We start from the raw sequence: 24386 nt of genomic DNA, 5'->3' as shown, positions 1-24386 counted from the left end.
AATATCCCTGCTGGGGTCACAAGTTCACACAGACCAGCATATTTGGGAACTGGACCCCAGAGGGCTAAAGTGACACTTGGAAGTTTTACTACCAGAAAGATGAAGAGCTGAGACTAGAACCCACGTGCACAGGCTGCCCACCCTGTGTCCCCTGCCTAGCTCCACTACACCACTCCTCCATCTCTGGTCCCTGTGTTATAACAACACCTGAATGGAACTTGACCTTCAAGTCTTTGCTAAAATACCGCCTTCTCAATGAAGACCGTGACCATCCTGATCAAAACTGCGACGGCCACCCCACAGTACCCGCAGTCCCCCAAACTCTCTTACCCTACTCTAATTTTCCTTTTTTTTTTTTTTAATTTATTCATTTATATATTTGGCTGCGTCGGGTCTTTGTTGCGGCATGCGGGGTCTTTCGATGCCGAGCGTAGGCTCTCTAGGTGTGGCACGTGGCTCCAGAGCACGTGGGCTCAGTAGTTGTGGTGTGCGTCTTAGTTGCCCTGCGACATGTGGGATCTCAGTTCCCCGACCAGGGATCGAACCTGTGTCCCCTGCATTGGAAGGCAAAGTCTTAACCACTGGACCGCCAGGGAAGTCCGTAATTTTCTTTTTTATCCAAAATACTTATCACCAGACAACATCTTGTTATGGATTGAATTGTGTCTGCCCCACCTCCCCAAATACAAATGTTGAAGCCCTAACCCTCACTGGGACTGTATTTGGAGATAGGGAGAAAATTAGGTTAAACGAGGCCATTAGGGTGTGGCCCTAATCCAATATGACTGGTGTCCTGAGAATAAGAGAGACACAGAGGATGTGCAAACACAGAGGAAAGACCATGTGGGGACAGAGCAAGAAGGAAGCCATCTTCAAGCCAAGGAGAGGCCTCAGGAGAAACCAAACCTGTCAGCACCTTGATCTTGGACCTCCAGCCTCCAGAACGGTGAGAAACACATTTCTATTGTTTAAGCCACCCAGTCTGTGGTATTTCGCTATGGCAGCCCCAAAGACTAATCCATACTACATAATTTTCTTATTTATTATGTTATGGTCTATTCCTTCAACTCAAAGGTAGGCTTCATGAAGGCAATAATCTCTGTTTTAACGCTGATGTGTCTCGAGTGCCTAGAACTGGGCCTGGCACATAGCAGGAGCTCAACATATATTTGTTGAATAAATAAAATAGGTTGGTCACAAATCAGTGACATCTGTTGGCACTCCATTATTACCTGTGGTAAACAAAAGCTACGAATCCCAAAATGTTCCACTAAAGGCAATCGGAAGTGCTTTCCTCAAGTCTGATCATGAGATTGGGGATAAGACCTTCCAGACAAAGTTAAAAGCTCTGCTACTGCACCACAGCGCTTACTGAGGTGTCTCTGAATGATCACTTGGACTCTGGCATTACTAAAGGAGGAACCCAGAAAAATCTCAAGGAAAGTGCTGAAAATCTAGCCCTCTGGGGACAGTGCCATTGGCATCTGAGCCCAAGGGAACAAGGACAGTCTCTAGAGCAATCTTCAAGCATGTATTTTGGACCTCTACAGAAGGTAGCTCCCAAGAGGATTCTGTTTATCTAGCACATTTCTCCCCTTTCAACCACTTCCAGAGGGAGGGAGTCGTTGCTGTCCACCTCCTAAAGCTTCTCTCACCCTAAGCCTTTCTTCCAGAATCCTTCATAAAACCCTTTCCAAGAGCATCCTAAGTTAGTCACGATAGAGTAATTAAATGGTGTGCTGTCGGGGACTTCCGTGGCGGTCCAGTGGTAAAGAATCTGCCTTCCAATGCAGGAACACAGGTTCCATCCCTGGTCGAGGAGCCAAGATCCCACATGCTGCGGGGCAACTATGCTCACGTACCACAACTACTGAGCTCGTGTGCCTCAACTAGAGAGCCTGCATGCCACAAACTACAGAGCCCACTCTCTCTGGAACCCGTGCACCATAACTAGAGAGAGAAAACGTGCACACCACAACTAGAGAGAAGCCTGTGCGCCTCAACGAAAGATCCCGCATGCTGCAACTAAGACCCAACGCAGCCAAAAAAATAAAGAAAATTTAAAAAAATAATAATAATTTAAAAAATGGTGTGCTGTCTATTAAGTCTTTAATTTTGATTCTTTGGGTAGGAACAATACAAAGTGAATGGTTATATATTTTTAAAAATGTTTCAGGCTTGCATCTTTTATTTTTGAAACTTTAAAAAATTCTAAGGTGAGCCTAGGAAAGAGATAAGAAACTACTGAGGCCCTGGAAGCAAATCCTAACTGCTGGAGAGGGCAACCATGAAGCCAATGCTCTCTGAAGATATAAGTAGCTTCTGGGAGCATTAGTCAGAATATGTGCTACATAAGACTTAAGAAAAAAAAAAAAGATATTTGGCATTATTAGTACAACCCAGATTTAACAGAACTGTAATAAGACACTTAAAAAATAATAGGCAAGCTGTATGTTGCTGTTTTATAAATTTGCAAGGTACTTCATACCTGGTTTTCATTCTGACAATGTCAAGAATGGCATAAAACTAGTAATGTGCTAGGGAAATGTAAATATGGCTAATGACATATCAAAAAATATCTGGGAAACACTCATTTGTCCAAGTTTTAGTTTCCAAACGTTCGGATCTAAATAGATGATGTAAAAATAGCAATAAGAAGGCTACCCTGCTTTTTTTCAATTACCAGAAATATTTACACTGAGGATAGTGCATAAAGCCCTATATTTTAAAATTAATATGACTGCATAATTGCCATCTTTTTTTATTTATCTTAATTTAAAAAATTGTTTTTCTACAGGGAAAGGTGAAACTAAAGTTGTTTTCTCTTTGGGGAAACTGCTAAGAGAAAAGCAGTAATTTATGACTCACTGCCTGGTCTTTATTTCATTCTTACCACTAACAAGAAGATCTGTGCACATATGGAATTCAGTTTGTAAAGGACTTTTCACAGCAAGTATCTTGACTTCCGTTTATGTATCGTCAAGCTTCCAGACACTCCACTTAACTCAGTGAGGAAGTCCCACTAACCAAGAGGTCTCCTCTCTCACTGTTCAAACATTTTGCGACCTGAGAAAATTATGATTAAAAATTATGTACATCTGTAAGTTCATGTGCTCGATGGAGTTGGGCTGACATTGAAAGGAAACAAATCAGCTTTTTCTAAATCAGGATTTAGAAAGGATTTAAGACAAAGGCTAATATGCGAAAGGAACGGGAAAGCCACTGGGATAAAATGATTCCAAGTTTCTAATTCTAATAGGCCAGCATTAATGAGTTGTAAAAGGAACCCGTCTTTCCGGCGAGGTGCCCTCAGTACACTTCGAGATTCTGTCTAAGCCCCTCTCATCCCCACCCCCAGGACAATGCTGTATAACTTCCTTAAAGACCATTATTTGCTTCAATAACGCACACAACTAGCATTTGAATAGTTATACAGGAATTGATCCTTCCATCAACCACAGGAGACAGGCATTGTTGCTACCTTCATCTTGCAGGGGAAGGAACTAAGGTCCTAAGAGGTTAACAGACTGACTTCTCCAAATCAGAGACACTGGACTTCAGGGCTTCTGGCTGAAAATGCACCCAAGCGCTCTCCTTTCTCTCCAAGATAGTCCAAGCGCCTTTAAGAAGGAAACTAACTCAAGCAGTTGCACTGTGGGCTCTGGGCAGAAGTGATACGGTGTGAACTAAGTATCGTGAACGAGAAAGGAGGAAGGGTGGCGTGTAACCTGAAGGAAAGGCATGTTTTCTGGTAGGGAAGAATTTTATGAAGATCTAAGAGGGTGGAAGAGAAAGAAAGGACTGCGACATGACTGTTCTGCTTTGTCTGTTTCCTCTGGGGAAGGAAAACGACACTTTCCTTGACTTTAATAAGACCGAGCTCTCTTTCAGTTCAGAGTCTGCTGAACTGGTACATGAAAAAGCTAGGCCATTGAGAATTTTACTTACTAGCTCCCCCTAAAGCAGAGCCAATGACCCTTGGACCTGGAACGGACCGCAGATTTGGTGGTTTTCAAACAGTGTCCCCAGGAACCAACCCTAGGATAAGCTTCTGGGGTCCCAATAAATGTCGGTTTCCAATTTAAGCTTTTAAAATTATTGAAGCTAATTTAAAACTTTAAAATGTGGACCCTCAGCTCTGTTATATATAAAATGTCAACTCACTGGAAACCACTGATGGGTTAACTTGAGCTAACAAGTTAATTCAGTTTTGTGTCTCACTTGTGATGCAGTTCTCCCTGCCTCTTAGGAGTGGCAGAGTTCTAGTAATGTGTCATTAATAAGGAAGTGCTTGGCTATACACTAATCTTTCCAAAAATTCAGGCCTGTGCATGTTAAAACTGTACAGTTATGGTACGACTAGGGTCTATAGGTATGCCTCAAATTGGGCTTTCTCAACCTCAGCACCACTGACATTCTAGGCTGGGTAATTTGCTGTGGGTGACCGTCCTGCAAACGGTAGTACGCTTAGCAGCATCTCTGGTCTCTACCTACTAGATGCCAATAGCACTTCCCAGTCGTGGAAAGAAAAGTTTCTCTAGACATTGCCTTACTCTCCCCTGAGCACGCCTCTGGTTGAGGACCACTGCCTTAAATTAGGTGCCAGGGTAGTTTCAAGCGTATCTGCTTTGGTGAAGCTTCTGATCGTGGCTAACAGCCACACAGAAATATGTAGATAGACACATACTTGGTTCTGTTATTTATAGAGCACATAATATGGGCCAGGGAGTATGCTGTTTCCTTGGATTAATTTATCTGATCCTCTCAACGACCCTCTGAAGTAGTTACTATCATTATCTCCATCTTGTGGGTGAAGAATCTGAAACTAGCAAGATTAAATAAACTTCCAAATAACGGTTAATTGAGTGATAACCAAGTAGCTAAAATAGAATTATCAATGGCTTTAGTACCTGCTGAAAGTCTGGGGCGCTTTTGTCTGCCCTTTCTTATGATAAGGAATAAGGGCAATTGCTAAATGTTGTCAGCTTTGAAGCAAAAACTTTTTATTATTGTACTCTTCTTTCAAGCAGCTGAATACATTTAACTAAAGGGATCCTGAGATTACAAGGTGAATTGTTAAAAATCTTATCTCATTTGCCACAATGTCCCTGTGTAAATGGTATTTCTTGAAGCTGCAATCAGCAAAATAAATTTAGAAATACACTAGATGCTTATATTGCTGTAAGACATCATCTTAACATAACACTAATTTCATGTGTGTGGGAGTATCACTTGGCAACTTTTTTCTAATCGCTGGACTTTTAAAATAAATAAATATAATACGTGAGAACCTAAAAACTAAAGTTAAATTTAAAAATACATTAAACTACATATTCTTCGTGTTTTGTATATTGAGTCTGCCCTTAAGATTTTGTTTGGAAAAAAATGGGTTTAATGTTTGAAAACCAACCAACAAAATGAAAACCATTACTGTTTTCCACTCCCTTATTTTACAATAAGAAAACACAGTCTCAGAGAATGATATGACCTTTTTAAAACCACACAGCTCATTCATGATAGAATCAGAATCAGAGCTCAACTCTCCAGATTACAAACTAGGGCTGTTATAACTACCCAAGGTCCCTTGTAAGTGTATGTAAGGATGTATGATCCGTCTGGGGACCTGGGATTTTTTTGACAACTTGATGCACTTGGGGTGAGAAGAAAATAAATTGCCTTCGGAAATCATAAGGAAAGCCGAGATTTCATTAAATAATAATTAATAACAGTGAAGCCTATTATATTCAAATAGAAAGTTTAAAACATTAGCTAAATATTTTCAAACCTTGCTCTCTCATAAGGTAAACTACTTAATTGGCCTTAAGTAGTTTTATACTTAGTGTTTAGCGGAGTTTTAACCATCTTATATTTCTCATTATATTTCATTATATCTTTCATCCCCACCTGAGCTAATAATCCTCGGTCACACTTCAGTGTCTATGTCTGCAGACCAGGGCCGCGCAGGTCCCCTGTGACAGCTACTGAGATTATAGACAGAGCGACAAAGGGAAGACAAAAGAGCCTTTGGAGCAGGGAGGGTAATAACGATAAGCAGCGCCACCGAACTTTAAAATAAATAAATAAGGCTTTTCTCCGTGAACGAAACTACTAGAAGCCGCACATAATAAGCAAGAGCAGCTATCTGCTGGAATCCACTTAACAGACAGGATATCTCCCTTGTCAAAAGCAGGAAGGACCAGTCCTGGAAAACCGATCAAGCCTCTAGCCGAGAGGAGATGGGAGAGAAAACTGCATTTGAAATTCACGCTATTAACACATCCAAAGAATGAGCTGTAGGAACAGCCGTGGAGTGATTTGCATGTAAGAACAGCTTGAGGTGACTTGAGACTGGAAAAAAAGAAAACCTAAAGATTGGATCATATATTTCCAACACTCTTTAGGGAAGTCGGTGACCATCTGCCCCAAATGACATCTGCTCTTGACTGTTACACTTGTCATTTTAAATGACTGTACTGACATTCTGGTTCATACATTGGTATTTTAATGCGTTTTTGTCTTTGTGGAACACCCAGTGAGTCTGAGGCACTCTGGGCGTTGCAAGGAGACTGCAAAATGGTCCTCATGGTCCCTTCTGCCTGCAAACCCACCCCTTTTGCCATCTGACTCCACGGCTCTTCCCATCAAGAGGTGGAGCAGATTATCCCACCCTTTGAATCTGGGTTGAAGTGGCTGGAGTTGGTCACTGGAAGGTGGTGGAAGTGATGCCGCTGGACCAGCTTTGAGCCCAGCCTCCTGGAGCACTTCTGCTCTCTCCTTTGGAAGCCAGCTGCCATGTGGGCGAGCCCAGGCTAACACACTGAAGGATGGGACACCCTGGGGGACAGAGAGAAGCCCTCCCAGCTGGGACCCACCTAGACCAGCCATGCCCTGGCAACCTGGCAAGGTGCTGCAGATGGATGAGTCAGCCCAGAAGAGACCAGAAAAAGCACACCGGTCAGCCATGCCCAGCTGCCAGTCCCCAAACTCGTAAGCTAAGTAAATGGCTATTGTGTTGAGCTGCTAAACTGTGGACCGGTTTGTTACTTAACTCCCTGTGTGACCGACTCTAGTTCCTAGATTTGGCCCCAGAAGCTGAGGTCCCGGCCAACGCCAAGGTGCTCACACCCTTTGAGGCTCCCTTTGAACAGCCTGTTTTCTTCCCATGGACCACCTCTTTCTTCCGTACTCTTTATGGCACTAGGAGGTGGTTGTGACTTTGTAAATCTTTTTTTGAAAAAGTTAAATCTTTATTTATTTATTTTTGGCTGCGTTGGGTCTTGGTTTCTGTGCGAGGACTTCCTCTAGTTGCGGCAAGCGGGGGCCACTCTTCATCGCGGTGCGCGGGCCTCTCACTATCGCAGCCTCTCTTGTTGCGGAGCACAGGCTCAGCAGTTGTAGCTCACGGGCCCAGTTGCTCTGCGGCATGTGGGATCTTCCCAGACCAGAGCTCGAACCCATGTCCCCTGCATTGGCAGGCAGATTCTCAACCACTGCACCACCAGGGAAGCCCTTTAAATCTTTTTTAAGTGAAGTAATACCACAACCTCTGAAAACCTGCCTCCCAGAGTATATATGACTAATGGAATACCTTTCTTATCATCTACCACAGAATACATTGTGGATGATACAAAGATAAAGACATTATAAAGGAAACACCATCCCCTGCCGCTGCCCCTCCCCCCCCTTAGCAATCTGAAACATAGTTGAAGAGGCAAGGCTAAGACTCAAGCAGTAATGCAAGGATCAACTTGGATGTTAAGATTCTAAGTATCACTGGAGCAGGCAGTAGCGGTGGATATCACAGCAATAAGGTGCAATGTTGCTAGAAATTCTCTACAAAGATACTGAACCACTGGGGGTCAGAGGCGCATTAAACTAGTTATTTTGTGGGGTTTTTTGGGCCACACCGCACAGCATGAGGGATCTTAGTTCCCCGACCAGAGATCGAACCTGTGCCCTCTGCAGCGGAAGCGCAGAGTCCTAACCACTGGACCGCCAGGGAAGTCCCTAGTTATTTTGGTTTAAATAACATTATTAATTCTTTTTAGAACCCCCCTCCCCCATTTTACCTAACAGGAGGAAGATTTATGGAACTCCATGGTTCCAGTGACCGGACTCCTGGAACATGAGGGAAGGCAGGTAAATGGAAATGGGGGGCAGGGGGAGTGAGTACCAGCTGGTGAAGACTCAGCATTTTCTTGAGAGGAGTGGGGATACCATTACTCAGGAGAAGGAAGCCAGGCAGGGGCACAACCTGATGCCAGAGGTATCAGAAGAGTCCATTAACACCTTGGAAGCCTGGCGGAGGGGAGGGAGGGTCCTGGGCTGGAGGAAGCATCCGGGAGGGAGCTGGTGGGCCAGGAAAGGCCGCCCTCGAGGGATGGGTTGTGGGTGTATTTTGAAGACACACAAAAATTTAACCAGATTAGTGACTGAATTAGCATGCATTAAAAACGATGTCATGGTTTGAAGCCAAGGAAAATAAACAGTGAAGCAGACGGAGGTCAAAAGACAGTTCACTCAATTGACAAAAAAAAAAAAAATTAGGTAATAGCTTATTAAATGGTTAGGAGCCAAGCTTCACAGTTAGGCAGCGCTGAATCTCTGCTCTATCCCTCGGTCGCCGAAACCTACTAAGCCTCAGCTTCCTCATCTATGAAATAGGTTTAACATTAACAGGGCTGTTGGGAGGGTTAACTGAGAAATTACATCAAGTTGTTGGCACCGCCCCTGGCTCACTGGAAACCCATCTGATTAGTAATAAGGTAAGGCTCAGGATAACAATAGTAGAAGTTGTAACAGCAGTAACAACAGTAGTGAGTGGAAGAAAATGTACTTCTGAGGGAAGGAAGAAAATGACCTGGATTCAGTTGTGCAGAAACATAGAGTTTGAACAATTTTCCCAAGAGTCTATCAAGATTAAACAACCACTGTGCGGACAATTCTGGAATGAGATGAGCTCTATCCAGCACGGTGAGGAAAGAAACGTCTGGATTCCAGTGGCAACCCTTCTAACACTACTGACTTCCAGTCTTGGTTTCCTCAACTACATGCTTGTTACGAGCCATTGAAGACACACTGTAACTGGCTTTACTGTTACTACTCTATCTGCACTAAGCAATGCCTGAAAAGCCCACAAGTATTAGCACAACTTCCGGTGGCATCTAACATACGACGTTCAGAGAATGGCTCCCTTGCTGGGGACTCTGACTCTACAAAAACAAGGGCAGAGAACAGAGCCAACTTCCAGTTTCACCACTTCCTTACTTTGTGATTTGGGGGAGGGGATGCTGGAGCCTGGCTGCCTGGATTAGAATCCCAGTCCCACCATTATTAGCTGTGTAAACGTGGGCAAGTTTCTTAACCTCTCTGTTTTCATCTGTGCAATGGGAATACCAACAGTATCTTCCTCTCGGGTTGCTATGAAGTTCAAACGGGTTAAACAGCAAGGAGCAGGCACTATGTAAGTGATTGTTAAGGAAAAATCATAAACAATGAGTCAGTGTCACAAAGTCTCCATCCCTGGAGGCCTGAGCACGTGAGTGTGTCACTCCAGGTCCCACTTTCTTGTTACGCCACCTGCTCCCTTCTGTGACTCAGATCAGCCCTCAGCCCGTGGAGGAGCAAGTCACTGAAAAACAGGAAAGAGTCACACTCTCCCTCTCATACGGATCACCCACCAGCTTCGGTAAAATCCAGGATTTCAGTAGGACATTCGGGCTGCCTGCGCACATGAGGGCCCACAATGCGGCCTCTGACACCAGGAATTTCAGTCAAGTGATCAGTGAGTGCCCATCATGAGAAAAGCCAGGCAGGGTTAGAAAAGGGCCAAACTGAAGATACAGAGGAAGACTGCCAAAAATAAACCCACTGGGGGAAGGCACACTTGGGCGTGGGGAGGGCCCCAGCTAATGGCACTAAAGCCTGAGGGCGTGAATGGCAGAAGGCCAGCACTTCCTTGGTAGAAGGATGCTAAGATGTCTGACAGAAAGCCAATCAGAGCCACCCGGTAATCAGGATGCCTAGTTAACGGGCATCTCCCGGCCCCCTCCTTCTTCAGCAGCACAGACAAAGGTATCACAGGATAAGGAGCTGCCCTTTACAGACAAACCGTAACTACAGATGCATAACATTATGGGAAAGAGATGGAGGTGGCAGAACAAAGGCCCACGGGAAACCGCAAGATACAACACAAACATTCACCAGCTCCCCTTCGTGTATTCAAGAGAACCTTTGCCATTTTACCGCTGAGCTCCTAACACATTCGAAACAATTCAGCTTGGACCCATCTGCAAGTCACTGTTTTCCGAAGTCCACCTCTCACGGTTAAGATGTTTCGGCCCCAATTTTATGAAATTAATAGAATAGGGGAGACAGGATAAATTTTTTGGGCCAGTTTCCAAACTAAAAATAGTTGAAATGACTTGTATCTTTTATTTTCAAAAAACCAAGTACAAAAAGATAAAAAGATATTCCCAGCCAACAACTGAGGTGCCAAGTTTCTGTCAACTGCTTGGTTCTAATTTGGAGAGTTAGACTTAAATGTGATATCTTGAAAAGTGTAGTTTTCAGAAAGAGAAACGATGTAAGCCCACAGCAGGCAACTTTTAATCAGGCGTCTAATGATGATACTCCCAGTTCCTAGATGTTCTAGATGAGTCTAGAGACTTTCTAATTCTAACTGGAGAACCTCAAGATGCTTCTTTTAATTCTCCTGTCATGTGGCTCCACGAGGGAAAACATGGGGCTGAATGACCATGACTCATCCAGGCCTCCAGTTCATGTTAACCTTGACCTATAGTGAATGCCTCAGACCCATCCCAAACCACCAGGCACCTTTTCATGGTCTTGGATAGAAAGTGAGGGAAGAGAGTTGCACTGAAAAACTATCGGTGTACTGAAAAAACAACAAACACAAAAACAGGTACCAAATTTATCTTCCACATCAGTGGTCCTTATTCCTGGCTGCATTTTAGAATCGTTTGAGGATTTTAAAGAAAACACCAATGTCTAGGGAATTCCCTGGTGGTCCAGTGGTTAAGACTTTCACTACAGGGGGCGCAGGTTCAATCCCCGGTTGGGGAACTAAGATCCCGCATGCCATGCAGTGTGGCCAAAAAAAAAAAAAAAAAAAAAAAGAAAACACCAATGTCTAGGTCTAGGTCCTATCCTAGACCAACTGAAGCATAATTTCTGGCAGTGGGGTTGGACCCTGGCATTTAAAAAAAAAAAACAACTCCCCAGGTAAGTCTAATGTTAGTCAAGGTGAGAACTGCTACTGGATAAAGGAGAGAAGGCACAGAAACAGTAGGAATTTAATCTCCTCTCCCCTGCATAGCCCCAGTCACGCGGCTACTGAATCCCTTGCCCTGACATGCGACAGTCTGCATCTGCCTTTTGGCTCTCAAGAAAGATCGATGCAAATATGCAGGGCTGCAGCCCTCGAAGGCCTGCCTCCTAGGCTGAAACTTGGAGCAGAGTTTGCAAAATTATCTTTTCCAACAGCCCAGAAAGCCAGCAGCAGGGACTGTCCCATCCCCTTCCCTGAATCAATTATGGTGCTGAGCCTGGAAAGCCTTGGTCCTAGGGAACAAGGCTAATCTTGAAGGACGAAGGAATGTTAAGTGTGGGCTCAGGCAGAAGAAGAGTAGACGGTTCGGGGAAGGGGTTTGATTTCACAATCACAGACACTAGAAAACCTCAAAATGGGGGTAGGGAGGGAAGGATTTAGAGTCCTTTTAAAAGAAGATTCCAGGGCTTCCCTGGTGGCGCAGTGGTTAAGAATCTGCCTGCCAATGCAGGGGACGAGGGTTTGAGCCCTCTGCTGGGAAGATCCCACACGCTGTGGAGCAACTAAGCCCGTGCGCCACAACTACTGAGCCTGCGCTCTAGAGCCCGTGCGCCACAACGACTGAAGCCCGTGCACCTAGAGCCTCTGCTCCTCAGCAAGAGAAGCCACCGCAATGAGAAGCCCGCGCACCGCAACGAAGAGTAGCCCCCTCTCGCTGCAACTAGAGAAAGTCTGCGCACAGCAACAAAGACCCAACGCAGCCATAAATAAATAAAATAAATTAAAAAAAAATAGTAAGCATCCTTTACACATTTATAAGGTTTAAAAAAAAAAAAGAGGATTCCACCAGTGATTTTTAATCCAGTGGGAGCAAGAAAGACTCCCCTTAATCACCAAGCAAGAAAGAATCAAGTGTTTTCCATCTCTCTTTTGGAAACAAGAAGGTATGGACACGCTTGAATTTGCCACTGTGCTCCGGTTCTGCAGACTGTGATGTGGCTGGCACAGATACTCCCAGCCCCCGTGTCCACAAACAGCTGCACCCTAGAGTCCCAGCAGGTGCACACACAGAGCCCAGCTCAAAAATTCATGGCAAGAACAATGGCGCCGTTATGATGCCTAGGGACAAGGCCTGATGCTAACCCGACATCTGATAAGGGAAAGAGCTAGAAACTCAGGCACAGCTCCCCGGGATCTGGCCTTTTGGTCCCGGGATCACAGTCACAGACACAGCCAGGTAGAACACCACAATGACGGGAGCTATCAATTCTAGAGCCTGACCCACGAGAGAGTGAGTGGAAGAAAAAGAAATAAATAATGCCTCCCCACCTCCGGAAAATGTATTCCTTTCCTTTTCCCGTGGGCTGCGTTGCCACTGTCACCAAGTTTACATTTACATCCAAATATACACACACACAAAAAAATTACCAATGCATCTCACTCCCCGGTGACTTTGTAACAGGTTGCTAGGTAACAGTGCACACAAGTCAGGTTTCAGGACCTCTAGTAAGCCACCATAAAATAGCTGCGCGGGCCTTTTGCATAAACAGCGTGCATTTGTTATCTGTTTTCTTATGCCAACTGATCAGTCAGTAAATACTGCGACTGCCAAACACGTAAACAAGTCCCCATCAATAGCCGACTGAGAAAACAGTTCACAGTATAAGGCCTGGGTGCACAGTTTTTCACCCCAACCTACCGACTGGCTTCTCCTCTTGTGTTTTTCCTGTTTGCAAGCCTGGCTCCCAGAAGCCACAGGCCTTATCTTGTGCTCCCTGAGACTGGGTCTGGGGCTAATTACAGCCTGATGCCGGGCACTCACAGCTGAGCTCAGAAGGAATTGTGTCCCATCAAACCTTCCTCCACCCCCACTCACCTTCCTCAGGATTAAAAACTTTCTGGAGTCCTGGAGTAAAGGGAGTACCCTCTTCCTAAGAGTTACTAACCCCATCCTGAGTTTCCCCTGTCTGCTAAGTAAGGAAATGTCCCCGTTTGTTTCTAAGCTATGCTAAGTGAATATGCTATTGCATTCCTTGGGAAAGTGCTAGAAGAGCCCAGAAAAGGGGCCCCTTTTGCTCTGACATTGGTGGGAGAGACCATCAAAGAAGAACCAGAGATCTCCCAGAAGTGAAAACTAAAGGATCAGCAGCGAAAGGAAAACCAGAAGCCTGAATTTCCCCCACATTTTCAAAAATGTTTAAATACAAAAAGCAGAGTCTCAAAGATCACACGTCCCCCTAGGTTGGGATACAAGAGGAGAAGACAAGGGAAGACCATTCTTCACTGCCACGGTTGAATTTCTGACACCCGATCATTTCCGGTGTAGGATGAGCTCACTCATCTTGCAGGGTGGGATGCCTCCCTGTAACATTTCCATCTCAGTTCTTTCTGAGGTGCCTCATTTCCATCCCCTGCCTTTCCTCATTTCTCCCAACCAGCGCTGTGCACTCCTGAGGGGCAAAGACCTGGGGTGATGGGGACATTCCAGAAGACCTGACTGAAGTGTCACTGAGCAAAGGGACTTCAGAGTGAAGCAGAACCTCGAATTCACCTGGCGATGACATTTAGTGAAATGCAACTCACAGTCCATTTAAAGGAAGGTGGTGACCAATTATTCTCCATTTAAAAGGGTATTGTCAATCTCCAAAGAGCTGAAATGGCATTTGGAAATCATCCTGGGGACTGCCATCTTCACTGAAGGATAGAACCAATTCTCAGCCGACCTTTCCCCACCCTCCACATCTCTTTTAAAATTTAAAATCAGACATTAAAAAATATAATGAGTAGCAGCACAGACCCACAACATGTTTTCTCATTCCAAAACGTCAGGAAAAACAGCGCTCCCTCAGCATCTCTACACCCCCTCATTCAACTCCACAACTTAAGGAATTGAGGGGAAAAAAAAGAAAAAAACGAAAAGAAACATCATGCATAATTTGATGGTGAAAGTGATATCAATTAGTAATAAGTTTTGAAAACGTACTCCATCTTTTTTCTAAAAGGCACTGGGGCAGTTGCAAAAGAATGTTTAAAAAAATTTTTTTTTTTAAAATTACCCTTTACATGAGGTACCTGGAGTACTTATGTTCATAGACACAGAAAATAGAATAATGGTTACCAGGGGCAGAGGGGAGGGTGGAATGGGGAATTCTTGGTTAATGGGTACAAGGTTTCAGTTCGGGAGGATGAAAAAGTTCCAGAGATGGATGGCGGTGATGATTACACAGCAATGTGAATGTACTTAATGCCAAAGAACTGTAGACTTAAAGATGGTTCAAATGATACATTTCATGTTAGGTATATTTTACCATGCTAAAAAACTTTCCATTAGAAAAAACAGAATTTAAAGATAATTTTATCAGTTGCTCAAATTTTAAAACTCTATAATTCCTAATAGTAGTCTCTGTGTACATGTCCTTTAAAAATCTTTTAAATCAAGGCAATAAAGAACTTGAATAACACAAAGCAAGATGACCCGTACAAGCACTTTAAAGAACCCAACGGAGAGACAAGTTAAAGTGACTCAAGGTCACACAAAGAACTGTCACCAACCTGGCTCACGCTGTGGCCTGTCCCCCACAGCAAGAACTCATAAAGGGGGAAAACCAGAAAGAAATCAACAATCCCCGTTGTTTTTAGACCCAAACCACAGCCACGCCTACTTCCAAAGGACTGCAAAAAACAAGTCTCAAGGAGAAAATGTATGAGCGTGCAGACAACTGGAATCTCAAGCGATCTTGAAATCACTTAGTCCTACCAGCTCATTCTATAGATGAGAATACTGGTAGAGGGATAGAGAAGAGAGAGAGAGAGAGGACAACCCTCTTCAAGTACCTGACAGCTTCATGAGAAAATCAGACGCCATCTTAACAGAGATGTCCTGGCTGAACAATGCGGACGCACTGTTGGCTGCATACTCGGAGGGCTCTCTCAGCTTCGTGTGGTTGGCCGGCCTGTCGGTAGCATTCAGAGTAAAGGAGGTTGGCAGGCCATTATCTTCCTTGGGCTCCTCCTTCACCAGCAAAGGCGAGACGCCAGCCCCACCCTGGCTAGTCCTCTCTGGAGTGCTGGACGTCATCATGGTCCCCACTAGCTCTGTCCCTCCTCCTTCCCTTTGCTGCCCCAGGCAGGCACTGTCACTGAGGTGGGGAGATCCCTTGACATCGGGGTCTGGGATCTCCTCCTTCACCTTGGCTTCTGTCCTCAGGAAGTGCTGATGGCAACGCATGTGGAGTTTCAGGCTGAAGTGACGGGAGGAAGTGAAAGGGCAGAGCTGGCACTGAAAGGTCTCTCCCCGGTCCTGGTGCTGATGAACCTGGCGGAGAAGCAAGAAGAGTGAGCTAGCCACCGTGTGCTGATGCAAAACGCCCTGCTGTACATCCGCGCTACTCAGCAACAATTTCCTCACGGTACAAAGGGCCGGCCCAGGGAATCTCATCGCTAGAGGAGCACTTCATTATGTGCTTCAGGTCGTGAGGGCCATCCCTAAACACAAAGCAGGTCCACGCAGGTTAAGAATCCATTAGTAAAGCCATACTCACGACTGAGGATGCTGTCTGCCAATGGAGGCCGTCTGGGGTAGAATCCTCCTAATATTCTAGTCATCCCATCTCGGTTGATGTCTTCAGAGAAAACATTATAAACCCAGCACAATTTGAACTTACATACTTACTAGTTGGGAGTCAATAGAGGTAACCTGTCAAGTAATATAAATACACTGCAGGGACCCAATTATTACCACCCAGAGAATTAGTTACGTTTTGCAAACATAATTTCCATTTTCAAAAATGCTTCTCTAGGTAATTAAGAATGTGGAAAATAATGCCTCCAGGGTATTCCCATTTCATAGACAGAGAAACTGAGACCCCAAAGCACATGGCTAGAGCAAAATGACATATAAAGGAAGCAGAGGGGGACAAAAACCAGGGGTTGATGCCCACCAAGCTGTCTCAGCAAGATGGAACCAGTGTTTCCAAACGTCATTCTGTCTGCAATGAAAGAATGCAGACTTTTAAACACAGTTCCAGCCTGGCCTGCACAGTATCTGTAAAAATGGCTAGAAACCTTTTTTTTACTTCCTGTCACAATCAAATTTAGTGCTTGAAAAAGTGAGGAAATCATTGCATTGGCCCGAGCTGGCAGGTGCTCATAAGCTTGTAACTTCCCCATTCATCTCTGCCAGTGTACTTCAGGGCTGACCTGCTCCACCCTGCTATTTCAGGACTGGCCCTCCCTTGAGTAGAAACTGCCAATGGTGGAGATTTGGGCCAAGAGATTTGGGGAGTTGTGTGATTTTGGACAAACGAGTGGTTGGAATTCAAAACCCAAGTCAAACCGACCTCTCATCTTTGAGCGGTGATCTAGGCAGGATTTGAATCCAGGTCTAAGGAAGGTTAAAGGTTAAAGATTCCTTAATCCACTGGGCCACCTGGCCCCTCTGCGCGGGCTTCCTTTCCAAGAGTGCAAGTTTTACTACAGCCGTTTATGCGTTCTGAGTGCAATCCAAAAGCATTATTCACCAGCCAAAACATACTTTTAAATAATGTTGAGTGACCAACAAAAGCAAAGAAATTAAAAGTTAATGGTGAGATCCTGTCGCTACAGCACCCCACTGTGGCTTTTTGAAAAAAACAACAGAAGAGATTCTGGGTCCCCCAAAGCCTGAATTTCTCCACAGAAATAACCGTATACACTTAAATTCAGTTACAGCAAAGCCTTGCTCATTAAAAGGCTTCCCCTCTGCAACCTCGGGAGGGGCTGGAATGCGGGGACACACAGTCTTTGTCACCAGCTGTTAACTGTCTCTGTTCTTTCTCAACAAAGGGACTTGACTCTGCAGCGGAGCAATTCATTTACTTTCTCACTCACAGAATCGGGACGATTCCCCACCCTCTCCTCCAACCAGTTCACACAGGAGTAAGCACCTTGGGGGGGCCTCAGGTCACAGCCCCAGGGGACCCTGACAGGTGCCAGCCACAGCTCGCCCCGGAACCAGGTGGCAAAGGTCAGGAGGCTGAAAGCTTCCGGCGTCCCTGGGAGCAGTGCGGTGGGGCAGATTCCATTTCAGGAGTGTCCTGACATCTATTGCCCCGGGACAGGACAGGAGCTAATCCAAGAACAGAAGCTCCGGAAGCAGCTTCTGGAAAAAGGAAAAGGACAGAGCCCATGTTCTAACATCACACAGGGAGCCCTGGATTCAAAAGCGTCTGTGCCCAAGTCCTGTAGGCGGTTCCTCTTCCACCCGATACTGGCCTGGCTGTATTTAGTGGCAGAAAAATGAGTGACCGTTGAAAAGAAAAACAGTGGATGAAGTGTTGACGGTCACACTTAGAATTTTATTAGAGCTAGACCTTCCCGGAGGGGCGAGAGCTCGCATTTGGCCTTGGAGGGAAGGCTCTCCCCTGCTCTCCCGACAGAAAGGGATCATCTGTACTCTCTTTAGCCCGACATCAGCATAAAACCCCTCTTGGTCGGCTACTGTCAAGAAACACTTGACTAAAGCGTGTCATTCTTTCCAGGTCCCATAGAGACCTGCTTTCTGCAGGTCATCCTTCACAGGGAGAGCCTGTCACCACCCCAAGAGGTGGGAAGTATAAGGGCTATTGCACCACTGGGTCTACCTCCTGGTAGCAGCTGGACAAACACGAGGACACTTCGGGAAACATCTCCACCTCACTGAGGGGACAAGGCAGGCCGGGAGGGGGCTTACCTAGGAGTCAGCTCCTTAGCTGGCAGGCCTGAGACTAGAAAAAGTCGGCGCCCTGACCCTTGCCTATTTCTTGCCGTTTCTTCACCCATGTTCCCGATCTCAGCCCTCCTCACCTTCTCTGTTCAATTTTAGCTTATGAATTCCGCATTTAATTCCTGTACGCTCGCTCATCCAGGAAAGTTGTAAAAGACTTAATGGAAATCTAAGATAACCCCGAGGAAGCTGGAGGCATTTACAAGCTCCTTCCGCAGCAAGCCATAAAAACATTTGCGTGATATATGGAGGAGGAAAGGCAGTCTTTCAGAAAATTGTACAGTGCCTGAACCCGGTAAGTACTGTAGTTGTTGAACAAATAAAGCAGAATCCCGTTCTTCCTTAAGTAGCTTTATGTAATCAATATAGAAGGATACAGATTAGGATGATAATAGTTATTTCTGCGTGATGGGATTAAGGGCCAGTTTCAGATTCTTTTTATCAGTTTTTCTAAATTCTCAACACGAAAGCTATGTCATGAAGGGAGAAAAGCAATAAAATTTAGAGTAATTCTTTCATGCCATGTCATCGATTTATTTCTAAATGTAAATATATATTCAGATGGCTTTCGGATAATAATTACTACAGTAGCTGCATTTATTGAGCGTTTCTCCATGCTGGGCATCATATTAAGTGCTTTATATCTGTTATCTCATTTAACCCTTATAACAAGTCCGTGAGATAGATCGTATGATTATTATCTCCACGAGCGGAAACGGAGCCTTGGAGAGGTTAAATGATTCACCCAAAGCTCCGCAGCTACTGAAAGTCATGGAACCGAGATTCTAACTGAGGTGTTTTTTTTTTTTACCAGACAGTTTGAGATCTTAATCTATAGGCTATACTGCCCCTACTTCTGAGGTAGGACTTGTTTTAGAAAATCTATCCATCTCATTGCCTCTGGTGCACAGAGCAAAGAATATGTATTCCTAAGGCCACAGCTATTATGTTTCTCTGTAGACTATGTTTTCAAAATCTACCAAAATGAAAGTATGCCTCATCAAAATTAAATCATGAATTCTTTGATCAAAGCAAAAAACACGGGCCCGTAAGTGAGGTGGAGAACAGAAAAGAAAGCGGACACCATCTGATGAAATTAAACTTGCATAAGCCCCTCTCACACTCCCCTCCTCAAAAGCTCAACAGGTTAGGACACCATGAGTTTGAAGAAAGTAGTCATTTCACACCACTGCTTTATTGTACTGGTTATTGATTTGTTCTGAAAGCATTCTAAGACCCCACGACCCACAGAGCCCTGGCTGCTCTCATCTGCAACGCTGTCATGGCCGACGGTCTGTATCATCAAGGCACCCAACTCATCTCCCTGTAGTTTCAGGGTCAGTAGTTCTTGCTATTGAAAACCCAGTTTGTTTGTTTTTTTCCCATGGGTTTATAAATAGGTTGTTTTAAGTGACCCTGAGCTGAAAACAGGCTTACAAGGTGTCAGGCCAGATGCAAGTTTTCTGCTCACTGAAGCTTTAAATTTGCCAGAACTGATTTCTAAACACAGAGTAGGACACGGTAACAAAAACAAGTTTTAGTTCTAAAGGCATTTCTTTGGAAGGCTCATCCTGCTAATGAAATCCACTTTGCAGGTGTAAAATACAAGATTTTACGCTGGGAAGAGTTGACAGAGGATGAGAGGGATGCAAGTAAAACACTGAGTCAGCTCAGTAAAATTCAACCAACCAGAACCCCTGGTTAAATGGATTCTGAAAATGAAGGGCCTGCTACTCCCTGGAGACAGGCAAATGGTAGAAAACAAATTATATCATGGCTTTAATTTATTTTTTTAATTTTCCAAGCAATTTCCTAAAGTCAGTAGAGGTTCTGTCTGATCATACCTTTTTAGATCCACAATTCTAAACAGTGATTACTGATCTATTCAGAAGGATAAGACTGCAACATTTTGAAAGAAGCAAATACCTCAATTATGTACACATGCTCTACTTCTTACGGCAGGAAAGTAAACACGTTATAAGTAATGTCAACAGTGAGACAATATTGCAAACATCAGTGAAAATGATGGGTATTATTATTAAGGTGTTCAACAACAGCTATTGAAATGAAATAACCACCATTGAACACTTCTGTGTCAGATACTTTGCTAATACCTCCTTAAATATTAATGATACCCCTTCCAGATGAACATAATCATTCCCACTTAACAGATGAGAAAATTAGGTCTAAAGACTCATTTGCTCACCACTTAGCTAGTAAGTTATACAATAAGATTTAAAGGCAAGCCTGTCAAATTCAGAAGCCATGCTTTTTTGATCTCTTGGGTTTCCTCTTTGCATTCCTTAGCATTAATAGGGTCTGCTAAAAAGACTGCTAGATCACTAAGTTTCCCCCCAGCTCACATAAGAGTGACACATAGTCTAGTCAATTCCCTATATGCTCATTACAGGCGCAAGCCCCCCAGTTGCTCCTAATAGGACACTGAAAACAACGTCTTTAGATGTTTGCGAAGTGTGATCCCGGGAATTATGACGGCTCAAACACTGTCAGCCTCAAGGGGACTCAGTCTTGTCAGGAGTGGCCCTCAAGCCTCCCACAGGGTGAAAGTTAAAGCCCAGGTGTCTTTCAATGTCCTCACGCTCCCTATAAGATGTCTCTGGGTGTGTAAGCTGGACAGCAAAGCAACAGCAGAAGAGGGCATTCCTTCCAGGAAGGGGGGCAGGTCCAGCAATCCTTCCTGAGCCCGTCTTTCCCTGCCTCTTGCTCTTCCCCAACTTTTCCTCCTAGTGCCCCAAAATGCATCACCGTGCAAGGCCAGTTAGGCTGTTGCTTCCCGATAGGAAAGGATGGTTCTACACTACGTATATTATTTGGATACTGAAGTTGCTCTCTGCTTTAAGTTCTGGGTTGTCGGATGGACTTGAAGACGCTTATAATGAAATCCTTTACAAGATCCTTTGCAATGGGCTTCATTTGCATTGCAATCTACCTTTCAACACGGAGCTCTGGGCATGGATTTGTGCAAGGGCCCGGGCTGTGCCTGCCTCTACGTGAGGCCCATCCGCAGGTGGCTTACCTTCATGTGGGATTTGAGATTGTCCTTGCGAGCACACCGGAACGGACAGAGCGGACACTGATGGCTTTTTAAACCCGTGTGAATCACCATGTGCCGCTTCCAGTAACTCTTCCTTTTTATAACCAAACCACATATGGGGCACTGGAAAGGTTTTCCGCTTTCCTCTTCTGAAGCTTGGAAGAAGGAGAAAGACAGGAAAATTAAGGAAAACAAACAGGCACATTGCGTCCAGCGCTAATTCACATGCATTGCTCTATAAAGAACACTAACAAGGAACTGGGGGGCTTGAGGGGATTTTTTGTTTGGTTTTGGGGTATTTTGGGTTTTGGTTTTTTGGGTTTTGGGGTTCTGTGGGGTTGTGGGTTTTTTTGTTTGTTTGTTTTTGCTTCGTTTTGTTTTGTTTTTTGCCATTCCGAGACTTTATATCTATGAGGAAGCTTTATTACTGCTTTTCTTCAGGTAGAAACCCACGTTCATCTCATTACGTCCATCTGGGTTCCATTTTTTTAGAATCTGATCAACCTGCCTGGGGAAAGCCCTGCTTCCAGAGGCCATCCCGCACTTCGGAGGGCGTCTGTCCCAGCTCAGCCCAGAGAAGACTGGCTTCAGAGCCTTTGTTTCCTGAAGGAAACTGCCAGACTCAAGTTCACATCTGAATTCCTGAACTTGGAAAAGGGTAAGAAATAAAGACGAGTCAAATGGGACGGAGAACAACACCACAGTGAAAACCAAACAGCCGTCATGAACCTCACAAGCCCAGCTCCAGTGGAGACAAATTTCAGGCTCCTACTGCTGACTTGTTTAGTTTCGGCTCCAGCAGATGCTGCTGCCAATTTGGCCATCAGGGGGTCTTAAGGTCAGGGGTTGTCACCCTCTTGTTTCTGTCCCTCGGGTGGCCACTAAGATGCACTGCCCTCCTCTGCACAGAGACTGGGCCCCACTACTCACTTTGGGAAGAGCTACAACCGGGCAGCTGCCAATGCTTCCATTTTTCAGGAAATCCAACAAACCAACTACTTCCTCCAAGGAAAGCAGAGATCACTCTCTCCTCCACCAGCCCCCAAGGGGAGGGTGTCCATTGTGACACTGTGTTGCTACACATCTAGTCTATCAACTTATACTGCTCAGGGCCACACTAGCCTCTGCGATTTAGGGATATAGGAAAACGAGTAGAGTTAAGGACTCAGACTGTCTGTTCTTAATCATGAGGAATCAGGAATATTTCCAAACTGATTAAATAAGTTGTAATACGCCCATGAAATAGAACATGAGAAACCATTTTTTAAAATGAACTAGATCTATAGATGCCAATATAGAAACATGTCCAAGCTATTACACTTAGTGGATAAAGCAAGAATTGAAACTATGTATCTAGGGAGATTCTATTTTTATTTTCTAAAAAATGGGAATCAATTGCTTCTCAGACCATTAGGTGAAAGGTTGGTAGGGGACTTTTTAAAGGATGAATCAAGCTGACAACACCTAAAACCATTCATCTCAACAGCACTAAAAATGGGACAGACATTGTGTGCCCTCTGATAATCCATCTATGAAATATTCTTACAAAATATTTAATCAAGCTTCCACATAACTAGTAAATTTACTGGAAATACAGGTTGTTTTTTAGAAATGTTAAACACACCAAGAGGGATGGAATCAGACAAATTCAGAATGTGGGACGTTCTGTAGGACAGATGACCCAGTTTCTTCAACAAGTAACTGGCATTTTAAGAAGGGAAGAGGTTATAGATGAAAAGACACTTAAGGGACATATAAAGCAAATGCAAGGTGTGAAGCTTATCTTGCTCCTGATTTGAACAAAGCATTATAAAAAGACACTTTTGAGATAATTAAGAAAATACTGATTATAGCCCGGGTGTTCCATAATATCATGTAGCAATTGTTGATCCTCTTAAATGTTGTAATAGTTATCGAGGCTATTTGTTTTTAAAGCCCTTATATATATGTAAATATTTACAAGCAAATGAATATGAGGTCTGGGATTTGCTTTTAAATACTTGAGCACAAAAAGAAAAAAAAGAGGGGAATAGGAAGAATGGGATGAATAAATGAAACAAAAAAATGATATCTTATTTTTAAAAAATGATATTTTATTTGTATGAGAATTGTCTAGAAGCGTACCCAGGAAAACATTAAGCAGTTCATTTTAAAGGACTGTGGATTAAAGGGAAGGGGGTCATGGCAGGAAACTTTTGTTTTCATTGTATATTCGTCTGTACCATTTGAATTTTTTAATATACACATTACTTTCATAATTTTAAAAGGAAATATTCCCAAGTGTAAACTTTAAAATAATCATATAATGTATTCATGGAGTCAACTGAATCTCCACATGCAAAGAGCCACTTAAAATGGATGGAATCAGAAGAGTTCTGGAATAAAGTCGGGGCACTCCCAAGATGCCGTTTTTACAGGTGTAAGCAATATTGGTTAGCTCAGCCAAGCACCTGGAAAGAGAATCCTCTACCTGAAAATATACCCTTCAAGTCTGGAAATTCTCCTTGTGATGTGTTCCATCACAAGCATTTCCTTTTTTTGATTGGGGGATGGGGTGGGGACTGAGGATTTCCTTTTACTTTAGGAAAAGCACACTTTGCAGAGGTCTATAAACACGCTTTTTATAAACCCACACGAGCTTTCCTGCTGTGTCTCGTTGTTGGTGGCCTCTGCTGACCTCTCCTGACCTATCCCTAATTCGGCCTCTCATTTTCTATCCTGCATTGTCATTCCCTCCACTCTGATATCCTGATCACAAAGATGACATGTTGACCAACAGATTTGAGAGAAAAGACTGAATCAGGCCCCTAGGTGAGATTAGTGTCATAAGCCAGAGCGGGGGAAAATGATGATGATGTCTACTTGGGGTTGTAAGAACATCAAAATAGGCTTCCACTAATTCCCATCTTCAGGAAGTATTTCCTACCATCTAAACCCTAAATGGCCTAATTTTACACGATTGTCTGGGAGAGGAGAGAAAAACTGAGATGTCCACTGACCTGAGATTTCCTTGCACATCATAGGAAGGCCATCAAAGGCCATTTACTGACAAGAGGAACACTGCTGGCTTCCCCCAGACAACTTGCTTTGCCTAATGTGATCTATAGGCTTCCTATTTTTTCTGATGCCCTCCCAGCCCCTACCCTAATCACCTATTCGACATAGCAAATGGATCACAGACTACATACACTACATTGAACCCTGCATATTCATATTTCATATAAATATATTTTATTTGGGAGCTATGCTTCCTGAGCTTTAATTAATATCAAAATATCTATGCATCGTGCACAAATTAG

The 24386-nt window shown here is 44.1% G+C and overlaps 1 protein-coding gene across 1 annotated transcript in view; it reads right to left on the bottom strand.

The window, feature by feature from the left end:
- The window catches only part of ZNF827 (zinc finger protein 827), a gene marked incomplete at its 3' end in the record, with an annotated part of 177475 nt that overhangs the window by 107853 nt on the left and 45236 nt on the right, over nt 1–24386 (bottom strand). Inside the window, exons 3-4 of the mRNA XM_082837562.1 lie at nt 21070–21242; nt 15125–15605 (exon numbers count right to left, since the gene is read on the bottom strand). Coding sequence (XP_082693688.1) covers nt 15125–15605; nt 21070–21242 — 654 coding nt within the window. The remainder of the gene's footprint in view (nt 1–15124; nt 15606–21069; nt 21243–24386) is intronic.

The sequence above is a fragment of the Leucopleurus acutus genome, assembly GCF_964270905.1.
Source record: "Leucopleurus acutus genome assembly, chromosome: 4".
Taxonomy (NCBI): Eukaryota; Metazoa; Chordata; class Mammalia; order Artiodactyla; family Delphinidae; genus Leucopleurus; species Leucopleurus acutus.
This window is presented reverse-complemented; position numbering and strand designations above follow the sequence as displayed.